Source organism: Papaver somniferum, chromosome 2 (assembly GCF_003573695.1).
Source record: "Papaver somniferum cultivar HN1 chromosome 2, ASM357369v1, whole genome shotgun sequence".
In the NCBI taxonomy this organism is placed as follows: domain Eukaryota; kingdom Viridiplantae; phylum Streptophyta; class Magnoliopsida; order Ranunculales; family Papaveraceae; genus Papaver; species Papaver somniferum.
This window is the reverse complement of record NC_039359.1, coordinates 197,466,099-197,480,269: the sequence shown is the minus strand read 5'-3', so window position 1 is coordinate 197,480,269 and position 14,171 is coordinate 197,466,099. Positions and strand designations below refer to the sequence as shown.

The 14,171-nt window shown below is 39.3% G+C and overlaps 1 protein-coding gene and 1 non-coding gene across 2 annotated transcripts; both read right to left on the bottom strand.

Moving 5' to 3' along the window:
- Positions 1-660: 660 nt before the first annotated feature.
- LOC113354356 (putative TrmH family tRNA/rRNA methyltransferase) lies at positions 661-2,571 on the bottom strand. Its single transcript, XM_026597705.1, has 4 exons — positions 2,250-2,571; positions 2,048-2,152; positions 1,779-1,905; positions 661-1,215 (listed from the first exon to the last, which is right to left on the bottom strand). The coding sequence occupies exons 1-4, from the start codon at positions 2,466-2,468 to the stop codon at positions 995-997; spliced, it is 672 nt and encodes a 223-aa protein (XP_026453490.1). The 5' UTR covers positions 2,469-2,571; the 3' UTR covers positions 661-994.
- A 45-nt stretch (positions 2,572-2,616) lies between these two features.
- On the bottom strand, positions 2,617-2,699 carry TRNAS-UGA. Its single transcript has one exon. It is a non-coding gene; the product is annotated as a tRNA-Ser (tRNA).
- Positions 2,700-14,171: the final 11,472 nt, after the last annotated feature.

The window sequence follows — 14,171 nt, the reverse complement described above, 5'->3', positions numbered from 1 at the left end:
GTGAATAGCCAAAGAATCCAATTAAGTTCAATCCTAGAGCCACCCATGTGCAATGTCTGCAAAACAGAGGTCTCCTGTATGACTAGAATCATGATTTGTCTAGATAATCAGATTTGAGTTACATACTGGTCATTATAGCAATTGCACAATTGCACTAGCCTATGACTTGTTGCTGTACCACAGTTTACAAAGTTAATACTGACCAAACTGCAGTTTAATTACAACCCTCCAAGAATTCATGATTTAGGACTAGTGCAAATCGCATTTTGATGGTCTTCTTAATTTGTGTGTTTTCAGAAAGTTAATTCATAAGAGACTCCAATAGGTTCCCTTCCTTCACTTCCAGTGTTAAGTACAATGGAGCATACTTTGTTGCTTGCTCGCACATAATATGTTTTTGGGTTGATTTGCTCCATGCTGTTAGCTGAATGGAGCAACTCCAAAACCCTCTGACCAGTAGGATCCTCATACTTTTGAACTTCAGATGCCGTAGTGAAGATCAAAAGGCACCTCAATTTCAATTGAGTAAGAGTTCTCTCCTTAATACTAAGAGGATCGCTTTTCAGTTTGACTATGTCCAGTAATCGGCTGCATAATCAATATTCATGGAGGGCTAGTATTGCAGTCAATAACATAGCAGGAAAGTCCATGTGTCTTACATAGCCTAAATGGAAAAGTGAGATATCAACCAGGTCTCTACATTTAGATTTATTGATAAACATCAAATTCTACACAATGAGGTGTTGATAGAGAGAGATCGGACTTGGATCGAATTTGATGTTTATCAATCCAAGAGCCTAGAGTCATTTTAACCCTACATATTTTCCGACTTTTAAGACTAATACCTTCTCGCCGTGCATAGCACTTGCTGTAGTATGCAATTGTTTGACTTTCTGGCGGAGAACAAGTATGGACCAGCAAGCAGCAATGTTCATTTTGGCTAAATCTATGTTGGCACAAAAGGCAAGGGATCTGACACTCTAGTACCTTCCCATCATGAATCACCAAACAATGTATCCATCATGTTAGAGGGAGAATCACTAGTTCCATTCTCATCAAGAAAATCATGGGAAGCATTTTCCTTCTTAATCCTCCGTTCTTCTATGACAGATTCCGCTTCTTCTGCACAGAAATTTCGCCTGCCTTGCTTCGCAGGCCTCTCAGCTACAACAAATTTGTTCCCATCACGGGTTCCTTCAGAAAATCCTGCCCAAACTGATACCAGAATGGATATTAGGATAGTTGCTTAAATGCCAGCAACAACACAGGTAGACAGTTCTTCTAGAGTTCATGGATTATTATTTTTGACCTTTCAAATTTCAAATTCTCATCAACTCTATAACACACGACTTAACAACCGGATCAAATGTCCGAGGTGGAAAACAAAGTTCAACATTAGTAACTGAACAGTGAAACAAACTTCAGGTCTATATGTTGAAGCAGTTATCCCATCCACTACATAGACTGTTGAAGCAGTTATCCCATCCACTACATAGAGAATCGTATACAAAAGCTATAGCAGAGATCGGTTTTACCCATGGGAATATGGTGAGAAACAAGATGTCCATAGAACCTTCATGTTCCACTATGAGTACTGATGGGCTCAGTTTACAATCCTGAAAGAAACACACAACCCTCTCTTACTAATGGCTCAAATCTACAACACTAGCACTCACAGTGACGGAATTCTTATAGCACTAGGTACATGAAAAAGAACACTGTTTTTCTCTTTACTGATTATACTGAAATTTGTACTAGGGAAGCGTAGTAAGGATTACCTCCAAAATGGTGCAGAACAATTGAAGCTGCTACAGTAACATTCAACGAAGCAGTTCCACATCCATACTGTGGAATGTAAACAAAGAAATCACAAATCTCACACTCCTTTGCCGAAAGACCAGTTCCCTACAAAACAAAACAAATGTAAGAACTTCAATCCGCCCACATGAGCTCATATACACATCCCACTGTTACGAATTCCTAAACCCTAATAGCATCGTGAAAAATTAGGGCAATAAGAAATCATCAAAACTAGGGCTATAAATACCTCATTACCAAGCAAAAAAGCTGTATTTTTACGGAAAGGATGTTGATTCACAGGGGAAGCCCCATCAGCAATCTCAACGCCACATATGTCACAATCTTTCTCTTCCTACAAGACAACAGCAAAAATTTGATTAAAAGATTTGATATTTAGGGTTTTGAGGAAAAACACATAAAGGAAAGTAAGAAAGGAAGGAAGAACGGACCTTTAAGTAAGTACGAGCTTCAGTGAGAGAGTGGAAGTGACGAAATTTGACATGAGAAGTAGAACCATGACTACCAAAAGCATTGAAATCTCTACGACCAACTAATATGAATTCTGATACACCAAATGCAGTTGCACTTCTGGCCATTGTTCCTATATTATGTCTCTTTGCTATGTTGTGTGCTAATACGAAACTCTCTATTCCTTCTCTATTTGCCATGGTATAGTACCACTACCAACCACTATATCTGTTCTTCGCTGAATATACAGAGAAGCGCTGCTGCATCAAGAGTACAAAGTCTATGCAGAGAGAGAACAGGGCTTTTTTTAGAGAAAAAAAAAACAACAAAAGGAAGAAAAAACAAAACCGTCGACAGCAGGAGGTCGAACCTGCGCGGGCGGAGCCCAACAGATTTCAAGTCTGTCTCCTTAACCACTCGGACATACCGACTACAGTAATCTGTATCCTAGTTATTGATACCTATCACATTATCCCATTCCTTGGCAAAGGATACGCCCATGAGATTTTGAGTTGCATGGTATATCTCTAATTTAAAGAATCAGTGTGAGAAAGTTCTCATGATTGATAAAATTCTTTACCGTCAAAACAACCTCTCTTACACATTTAAAGCAACAAACCGTATTTAAAAGATTTTCGCTGACTAGGACGATTTTTGTTTAATCCAGACTAAGATATCCTTATTGGCACACACTCTCTTCACACACTTACAACCCAAACACATTTGTCAATTTACAGAGGTGTATTGGATCCTGATATATATGGATTTATATGGATATAAGTTTTACCTGAATCTGGTTGATTTATATGGTTTCTTAAAAGAATCCAAAATTCTTATGGATATTTATTTTTCGATTACAATGGATCGAAACTTGGATTATTTTAAATTTATAAAGATTGAAATAAATATTAACCACCAAATATGTTTCAACTAGAAAAGGTTTAAATCAAAGGAAAAAAAAAAACTAGAAAATGTACAATTATAAAAAAAAAAAAGTTAAACCGTTCAATATCCCAAGAAATATAATTATTTTTTTCTTACTACTCTTATAGATAAGATAGTCTGATGATTCATTATTATTTCCTTCATTGGATACTAAATCTGGATCTAATACACCCTTGTTAATCAGAAATTTCGTAAGTCAAATTCACAACAAACCTCCATCAAAATTCCTATGCTTAAATTTCTTCATTATAATGATTAGGATTCCACCCCCTTAATTTTTTGATGCCCTCCATTTCCCAGATTAAAACTATCAATATAATAAGATAATAAGATTTATCAATCAGGGTTATTTTGTGTTCCTCGGTCGAAATCCCTATGAAGTTATAAACAACTACTACCAAGAATAAAGTAAATAAAAGTATGCCCTCGATAAGTTTCATTCCATGATGAAATCAACATAAGACTTTTCTTCCGTGATAATAAAAATATCAGATTTATGATTAGAACAAGAGCCATCAAGCAACGAAGAAAAATTATTGATTGGAACATCTCCAAACATTTCCATTTCATGGTCAGTCTTCATTACAATTGGAGCTGGCAAATAACGATGTTCATTTCTATTTGAACGGGAAGAGTAAAAGATGTTCTTTTTTTTATCAGAAGTTCAGAACGTTATTTCAATAGATAACTCAGATTAAAAAAAATTATGAAATATGGATATAATTGTCTCAGGAAAACAAAAAAAATTACTCACCGTATGAATCAACCTAGTCAGAGAGTTTACTACAGTTTTTGCTCTTCTCAGATCCATTTTTTCTCTCCCTCTAACAAAAATAATCTAAAAGCAGTCACTTTCTCTAGTTGATATACGTCGGTATCTCAACTGTTACAATAAAAAGTAATGGATAACAATATAAATTAAAGATAAACACATTCCTAACTAAGCTATTGTCACCTCTTAATGGTTTATGGAAACCCTATATGGCATTGCCTACCCCTCAAAGATTACCCTTGACCTCAAGGGAAAAAGCTGGAAAATGGGTAGCAATGTTGAAGATGTATTCCCAAGTGGCCTCATCTGCTGAAGCATTGGACCAATGAACAGTACCTGTGGAACTGAGATATACCCTCTAGTGAGCATTCTGGTGTCTAGGACAACAATAAGAACCACTGTATCTGTACTTCATGGTCCACTTAGGAAAGAGTAGGTCAGGGTACATGAACAGAGCCAATCTTTCCTTTTTTTACTAGGATACATGGAAAACTGGATGTATACAAGATTCTGGAAGGAGCTGTAAAGCCAAATTGCCAATTCTGGATATAATTGGGAAAGGACCGTAGTACTTATTTGAGTGGTTGAAATTTTTCTGAAATGAACTGAAGTTTATCTATATGGTTGTCATACCCTTTACTGCAAACACCCTATCCGATCTTCTTAATTTTATCAACAAAAAACTCCACACTACCTGAGCTTTAGTCAATGATTCTTTAAGTATAACTAATTAACATCCCTCAGCGAGGTGCATCATTGATACACAAGGATTTCAAATGATTCATCTCAATACTAGTGTGATAACTAGTATTGCACCACCAAACAGCAAGATCCAACCACCTGAACCATTTCCTTGGTTGACGCCTGTAGATGGTGGATTTTCGATAAAGGCTAAAATCGTAAAACCATAATCTTACATATTCCTGATCCAGCAATCAGATGAGTATTGAGGCTCATGTCTCTTATCGAAGCATGAAAGCTCATGCCACAAAGTCTCTGACTGAGTATACTTCTCTCAGAGCATATATGAATATGCAGTCTCTCAACTGAGGCAACGGCATATTTCATGAATACTGAGCAATTTCAGTAATCACTTTTATATAGAATCGAACGATTCAATGGCTCCTAGACATATTGCCTGCTAGTATAGAGTGATAACGTCTTCAGGATGTAACAATGTTTTCCCTGACTATATAAAAGACATGTGTATATAATCTTAATGATTGGACGGCTCCTAGACAGCTTGCCTGCTAGTATAGAGCAATAACGTCTTCAGGATGCAACAAGGTTTTTCCTGACTATATAAAAGAGATATGACGTTTCAACAAGCTCATATCTCTCAATTCTCAGATAATTAATGCTCCTAGACAGCATGCCTGCTAGTATAGAGCCATCAATTAATTATCTCTAATCGTTAACTAAATATTCAGCAATATTCTACGATTCTTCGTAATATTTCGTCACTTCAATTTGTGGTTCTTCCCAGCAGAATTCCACGGGTTAGTGATAAATATTCAGCGTGCAGGCATCCGAGCGGCTATCGAGTAAGCCCCGACCAAAATGGTGCAAGTGTACTCAGCAATAATGCACAAACGAGCATTCCAAAACACGAAGGAACGATGAACCTATGCAAAATAAGAAGAAAATAATAAATAATAAAATATTAATCGAGGCGCTGGGAGACTGGGCCCACTGGCCGGCCGGCCGTGCCGTGGGCTAGTCCCACGCCCAATTTTATGCTTTATCATATTTTTATTATTTTCTCTAATCTCATGAAAATCCCTTCATTTGAGCAAATCTCCTTCGTCTCAAGGAAACTCCCCAGTCTCATGGTGTTTCCTCGTATCAAAGAAATAATGATAAATTAGGAAAGATATCGTGGGACCGGACTCACTAGCCGGCTGGCCATGCCCCAGCCGTGGCCGGTCCCAAACCTCATGAGTCCTTATTATTTTTCTCATCCCATGAAAATTCCTTGAATTCATGAAATTTCCCTCAAGTCATGAAAATAATGTAAAATTAGGGAAACTTATGGGACCGGGCCCTAGCCGGCCGGTCATGCCCTAACTAGTCCCACACACTCCTTATTTTAATATTATTATTTTTTATGTTTCCCTCATCCCATGGAAACTCCCTGATTTCAACAAATTCCTTGGTTTCAACAAACCTCTTGATTTTATGATATGTCCCTAAAATCATGAAAAATATAATAAAATTGGGAAAAGTGCCTTGAGACGGGCTCTTTGGTCGGCCGGTCGGCCATGCCTTGGCCATAGCCGGTCCCACACTTCATGACTCCCTATTTTATTATTATTATTTCCATAATCTTATGGAAATTCCTTAACTTCATGAAATTCCTCAGTTTCATGATATTTCCCGCACATCAGGGAAAATACATAAAATTGGGAAAGGTGTTGCGCGACCGAGCTTGCTAGATGGCTGGTCTGCTCTAGCCGTGGCCGGTCCCACACCTTGCAAATACCCTATTTTATTAATTATTTTTATCATCTCATGAAGATTCCCCAGTTTCAGCAAAACCATGAATCCTTCATATTTTCTCAAAATGTTGCTCAAACGCGCATCGGAAAATATCAAAATTCTCAGGACTGAGACACGGACATTATGGTGACGCGGGCATGTCTCCTTGACTGACCAAGGCTGGACCTAAGGTTTGCAAATAGCCGGTCCCACATGTTTTAATAATTTTGACCTAATTTGCTCAATTGCTCATATTGGGTCCAAGCTCTTCTCAAACAACTTGGAGTTTTCTCAAACGACCATTAGCTGGTCCCATGATCACCAAGGGCCGGTATCGTGCCCCCTTGGTCGGTCCCTCATCTCTCCATAATCAGGTTTTACTATTTAACGCTCACATGAGAATTATTTTTAATAAATGATGAAACCAACATTTAATCATCTTTTCACCAACTGGACTTCAAGAAACTTTGGTATTTTGCTTACTTGAGCATCTGGGGGCTACACGGTCGATTCATCATCCCATGTATTCGGTCCCTCCTTCATATCATGAATGGTTTTCAATAAATCATCAATTCAGCAGTTGATCAAAATTAGGGTTTTGAATCCAAGGTTCATAATTCCAGATTCAAACACTAAATTTTATGTTGATCCCATGGTCATCACTCTAATTAATTATACTTGTTTCGGTCGCCAGTACTTTAAATTAATATTTATTTGGTCCTGCTACCAATACTTCATCAAATGAGCAACATTAGCTCAGACGAGCAATATTTGCTCAGACTAAGGAATATTGGTTCAACTACCAATATTCAATAATTCATTAAACGAGCAACATTTTCTCATATGAGAAATATTTGCTCGCATCAAGGAATATTGGTTCAACCATCAATATTCAATGATTCATCAAATGAACAATATTTGTTCACTTTAGCTATCAATATTTATTCGAGAATTATACCTTTGTCTCAATAGACACGTTCAATTCGTGAGTCTCAGAACATTTGAAAATCACGTTCAACTCAGCAATACATGAACTCATCGTCCCATGAAGTCAGCAACTGACTAACTAAAACCACGAGACATCAATCGTGTCACATTGGGGGATATTAACTAAGGTTTTGGTCTGACGGTTTACGGCACGTGTGTTCATGCACACGATGAGAATGTGAGAAAGTCGTGCAATCAGTTGAAGGAGTTAGCAAAGTAGTGGATGGAAAATCAACCAAGTCTCCGCACGATGATCAACTGGTTTTGACACGATTTCCTACTTCCCCACTCTTTGACTTCAACAACTGTCACACTTCATGGGATCAAGGTGTTCACAATTCCAGCAATATAAATAAGTCTCTGAATCCTGATTGAAACAGACAAGAATTTCTCGACAAGTTCACACAGACAATCCTTCGTCTACACGAACTCATCGTCTGAGAAACCACTCTCAACTGAGTAAAATTCAATCGTTCAGAACTTTCTTACGCAGAATACACAACACACCTACAATCTCGATCACCATTGATCTCACACATTTCTCAGCTTTCCTCCTACAGATCAGCCCATCCTCTCTTGTGACCAAATTGACTCTGGAACGACCATTGTCTTGGTTTATGCCGGAGTCCTACAGATTGATCTCTCAAACTTAAAGCACTCCCTTATTACAGTGCATCTGTGTGAGGTTGAGCATTTGCTCGGCTCAAGGAGTCTCCGCACGGTCATCTCCTCAATTCCGTAAAAACCAGCAAATCGTTTTTCCCCATTGGGAGATTAATCTCTCGGTTGCAATCTCACGTTCTCACAAAGATGGTCGATCTTAGGTCTGGTTCAGTTACCAACTCGGGTTCAACACCCAGCCCTAACATTACAAGCTCTAGTGGTACCGCTAATACCACTCCTCCGGCCCGACCTGCCAATAAAACTTCTCCGAACTGGTGCTCCAGTGATCGCCCCTGCAAACGATGGTACTGGCGCCATCAACAATCCTCTCTTCGGCCGGTCTCCTGAAGAAGTTGGATAAAATCCGCCTACCATAGGTGATCTCATGAAGGTGCAAGAAACTCTTGCTAAGAATCAGGTTGACATGGCTGCCACACAAAAAGAGCTATGAAATTATCTCAAGACTCTCACCGATAAGATGTCAGAGAAAACTCAAGAGAAAGGAAAATCCAAAGAAACATCTTAGGCTTTTGATCCTGAAGTCACTCCAATCCATGTAGTAGATAATGATGAAGTCCACAAGGCTGCAAATAACCTACCAACAAAGGAACCTACAGGCTTCACCTGGAACGCTTCATGGAGGATCGAGGAAAAGACAAAATACCATCTTCCCACCGTCTTCAACCTCCATATCCTGCCTCTACGCAAAGAATTCCTTTCCCGAAGGGTTACACCTCTCCAACGTTCAAACTGTACGATGGAACGGGGAACGCTCGAGAACATGTCTCTCGATTCCTGGAAGCATTAGGAGAACATGAACACAACCATGTCGTCTGTCTGAAGGAATTCTCGAAATCCCTGACATGCCAAGGATACACGTGGTACAACAACATTGCACCTAGGAGCATCACTGGCTGGGGGAAATGGTTAATGCTTCCTACCGGAAATACTTCTTCGTCTTAGAGAAGATTACTCTCTCTGACTTGGATAGAATATCTCAGAAGAGCAATGAATATCTGAACGATTATGTGAAGAGATTCAGAATCCAAGCTTTGGATTTTCATGACCCGAATGTCACTGAACAACGACTGGTGGACTTGTACATCAATGGAATGATCCCGGTCTACAGATTCTTGCTAGAAAATCTCTGGTTCTAGACTTTCTCAGAGCTTCAAGAAGAAGCCAGACGATCAGCGATTACTACACCTGCTTTTACTGGGAAGAGCAAAGTCTGCGAGGTCGAGGAACCTCGAAGCATCCGACGCCCGGTCAACAAGCAGTACAATCTTCAACCTTCCATGAATGTTGCTGAAGGGAATAATAGAAAATCCGAAGTGAAGCCACATAAGAACGCTTCTGCAACATCCCAAGCTCCTCCGAAAGTGAAAAGAAAGGATAACCAATCTTGCACAATCCTCGACCCGGCATCAACGAATGGGAAAATGATCAAACATGGACTCAAACTTCCATATTCCCACTGAAGAAGTGATCGAGTTACTGGAATTCTGGGTTCAAGATGATGCAATCTACTGTTCATCAGAGAGAGCCAACTGAAGAAAAATGGAGAATCCCAGGTATTGTCATCTTCATAGATTCATCAATCATCCAACAAGTAACTGCAATATTTTGAAGCACATTTTCAAAGAGAAGGTTGATCCACGATAGCTTCGACTGGGGACTGAAGGAGTACACAAGAATCCTCTACCAATCAGAACCTTTACACTCTCTGAACAACCTATTAAAGAGACAATTCAATCCTTGGTCGAACGTGAATTGCTCTATCTGTCGAAGGCACAAAGGAGAGACATGTCCACAACACTGAACCACATCGTGTCAAGAAGTCCATTCCAGAAATACTTCTTGAGCCTCCAGCCACAGACCAAGAGATGTACGACTGGGGACTTCTTACCACAGTCAATCTCAGAAGAAACGAATTTGGAAGAACATTGATCGATGCTGACACCGCCATCAACAACATTCCACTGAAAACCATCGGATCCACATGCATCACTCGACAAGAAGCTACTCATTCTCCAATCTCAATTAGAGACCTTGAAAGAACGCTCGGAAATACATATGGCTACATCACTCTCAAAGTGAACATAAGTTCAACCTGGACAGAAACCAAGTTTCACATAATCAGGAAGATACATGATATGACATGTCCTTCAGACAAGCGTGGATCCACGCTGAAAAGATGGGTACTTACAAAGCGCCTTTGGTTACACATTTATCCAACGAACAAAGTTCTGATCCAGAAGATTTGGAAGAAGTTCCATCATCAGAGCACTTGGAGGAATTTCGAACTTTGACGAGGTTGAAACAAGAACCTGCAAAAGATGCATAGACATTCATCAAAAGGTCCTGCACTCAGGAAAGTCTCATCCCTCCCATGTCTATGTCATTTATTTCGTCACATGCTATTCTAGCATGGGGACTCAATCCTGCTAGCATCTCTGCTATTGCAAGGCGCTATAAGTGGGTAATCTCACTTCAGCGATATTTTACCAAGTGGTAGAATCTGACATTTATCCGAATCGAGCATCTCACTGAGACATTCATTACTGAGATGATGTTCAAGCACGAAAAAGAACAATTTGGGCATTTCTCCATAGCCTTGCAGAAGTGTTCATGTGTGGCACAAAATCAGAAAGCTCTAATGTCTGCACAAGTGTTGAATCCCACTACCCCGACTAAAGGAATGTTGCATCAACAGAAGATAGTTGGGACCCAAACCATCAAACCTAAGACATGCTCAAGGGATATGACGCTTCAACGCTCAAGCAGCCTTCAAATTGCACTCCCAATCAAAGAGTACACCTCCTATAACGGCGCATCTAGCTTCAACACAAATATCTCGGCGATGACACACGGATTCAACACCAGCGCAATCAAAGTGTAACTAAATTACAATCGGTAATTCTTCATTATCCCATGATAAGACTTCTGAAGCAGATGGAACATCATTCATCCATGGATGGCACAAACTCCTTCAACATACACTGGGACTTGATCTTATTGGAATTTGCAATCTGATGTGACTCCATGAAACTTCATCAACGTAAACTCTCTACATCACAATCCTTGCACGACCAAGTAACTTTTTCTCCTTACATCCAGAATGGAGACTGTCGCTGTTATCTGCCACAACAACATCGATTCCCTGACGAAGCCACTTCACAGTAAAGTCATATTCAGGAGAATTTGGGTTGAAATCCTAGAACATTTTCATCTTAGGAATGCTCAACTCACCAACTAGTTCGTGAATGTAAAAGGCTCACTGGATGAAGGAGCAAAGGCTATATCGATAATCATGGTTTTAACCTTTTTCGGTCTCTGGAGCAATTCCAACCATAGTATCAGCATCAACAAGGATATGTGGAGGAACTCCGTTCATGGTCTCAGCATCAACAGGAATTTCAGGAGAAATTTCAATCGTGATCTAGCATCAACAACGGTCTCAAGAGCAACATACTCATGACAGAGCTTCATCAATTAACCATTCTCTGAAGTATTGCTCGACGAAACGGACTTCTCCAAGCACTAATGATTCTTATCAAGGTGCGTAGACATGAAATATGTTCACACTAAAGTCTTTCCGAAGCTTGCACGATGAGCGGGCACAATCCCAAGTCTTCTACAAGATGTTCTCATCACCTCTACAAATGAGATACAACATCCTTCATCACATGGGTTTACAAAAACGTACCAATGAGTGAGTAATGGGATAATAATTCCTCAACAAAATATGTTTGTATATGTATCTTCTACAACATACCAAAAGGGTGCATCAATCGGACATACGAGCTTAAAGATATGGCTTTTACCGCCAGGTCTACGAAATCTGAAAAACTTGTACGGGATTACAAATTACAAATGTGCACGCTTCGTTGGCTGACCTCTACAACTCCAAATTGAGTGATTCTTTTCTCATGTTATAAATAAGCCTCTTAGCTTCAAAAGTTGGGGTCAAACATCGAATTCCGACGTCGTATGAGGTTCCTACGGCTTCCAGAGCGTACAACATGCAAGCAGCAATTCTTAGACGGGATTCATAACTTCCACAGTCGATCGGTGTCCACCAGGTCTTTCCACCAAGTACTTCATCAAGGTACCTATCAACCACCTAGGTCTTTACATCATTTTTTCTACCTGGTTCCTCTATGCAAGTCTTGCCAGAAGAAGAGAAAGCGAAAAGGAGAGATTTAACAAAATACTGGGGACTGGCGGTCCACTGATCATGACGATTAGTTTCACAGTCCAAGACCCGTGGCACCAGACTCTCATGTGCTATTTTTTCATCATAAACATAATGCTACCATCGGGACATGAAACCATGGTCATTACATCATCCCCTCTTGAGAGTAACCTCAGCTATGGTCCCGTGACCAGGGTTTCAGAAGTGAAGTTTCTACGATTGACAAAAACAAGATGGAACTGCAAGCACCATGCTCATGTATCAATCAAGGGGTTCAGATTTTAAAATTAATAAATGGCATTTAAATCCTTCATCAAGTGTTAAAGACACAAGCAAATGGTCTAAAGACACAACATGGGCGTTTTACAACAAGCTCGTCTGAGACAATTTTACACTGTCTTGCACAAAGATGCAAGCTGGAAGAAATTGGTGAAGAATCTAGGTATGGATCAAATACCATTCTCGTCGCATGGATGTCCTCTACAACATATCCAAAATTCATAGTAATTGGATGAACGAGCAAAGAGATGTGGTCGAAACATTGGACTACATGCCAACTGAAAATTTTCTGGAAATCTCCTGGAAGTTTACTGTTTCGCCTATTTCGGCCACTAAACATGTTCAAAACTCGAAAAGCTTCTTTGATAAAGCTTGGAAATTTTCTGAGGATGAAGAAACATGGGTAAATCACGAAAGTCCGACATCGACAAAGATTCTACAGCATTTTCAATGAAGACCTGACTTCTGAATTTTCTGATGACGAATTATGACTAAAGTCTTCATTCATCTACATCTGAATCAGAAGATACGCCTTCCGCGCGAGATCAGACTTCATCTTCATCCGCTAGCCTCATTTGCTGAAGCCGGCGACATTTTGCTGCTAAGCTGCAAGCCTTTCATCTTCAGCTTTCCTTTTCAGTAATAACTCATCTCATTCCTGCTTATCTTCTGCATCCGCTAAGGCTAAGAAAGCGTTGATTCCACCACGGACGACTCCCAGATGATCGGGAGACATACAATGCATCAGCTTTCCAGCGTTTCTAAAAAGGTTGATTCACCTCGGCATGAACATCTGCAGAAGTCTTCATCTTTGACTTGATATTTCTGGAGCGTTCCCCGGAAGGGCCAAAAGAGTGGTTGTAACCAGAAGTCACCACTATTTGAGGCGAAAGACATGGAGTCATGGATATACCAATAACAAACACGAACAAAATGATAACAATCCAACTCTTACCTATTTACAATTTCACTAGCTGTAGTGATTATAACGTCAGAATTTCGAAAACTTGCTCGTACCCTCAAACCTGCAAAGACGAGAAAAATTCATTATTCAAAATCATGACTTGATTTTCATAAAACCGTGAACAATCCACGTGAATTTTAACATCTACTGGTTTTTCAAAAACTAGACAGATGTCCATTCTACAATTGTGAAAACTCACATACAGACATTATTTCACCATGTATAATGGTCTACTTTCAACAGTTGTTCAAAATCAAAAAATGATTTTACAAAATTTATAAATATTTAACGTGAAACTCACGTAAATTTGAAAAATATATCTATATTTTTGCTCCCTCGCACGAGCATTTATCTTTGAAGCGAGAGTATATTTTCAAATATTTCTGAAAGCTCGAAGATAAAAAAATTTCATGAAAGCTCATAAACAAAATTTTATTACTAACAGACGCACGTCTGTTCAAAAAATAATAATTCTCTTGTACGAGCATCCACCTTTGAAATGAGAGTTTATTCCACTTTGCGAAATCTCACGTATTTAAAAAATAAAATTTTGTTTTTCGTGAAATCTCATAGACAAATTTTTTATCATTAGACTGAGGTCTATTTTGTTTGTTTCT

Excerpts from the sequence above, each read along its gene's own strand:
- LOC113354356 (XM_026597705.1), bottom strand. The coding sequence starts at position 2,468 with ATGGCAAATAGAGAAGGAATAGAGAGTTTCGTATTAGCACACAACATA. Across the intron at positions 1,906-2,047 it reads CTTTTTTGCTTGGTAATGAG|GGAACTGGTCTTTCGGCAAA; the intron begins GTATTTATAGCC and ends TTTGTTTTGTAG. Across the intron at positions 1,216-1,778 it reads TGTTCTGCACCATTTTGGAG|TTTGGGCAGGATTTTCTGAA; the intron begins GTAATCCTTACT and ends TTCTGGTATCAG.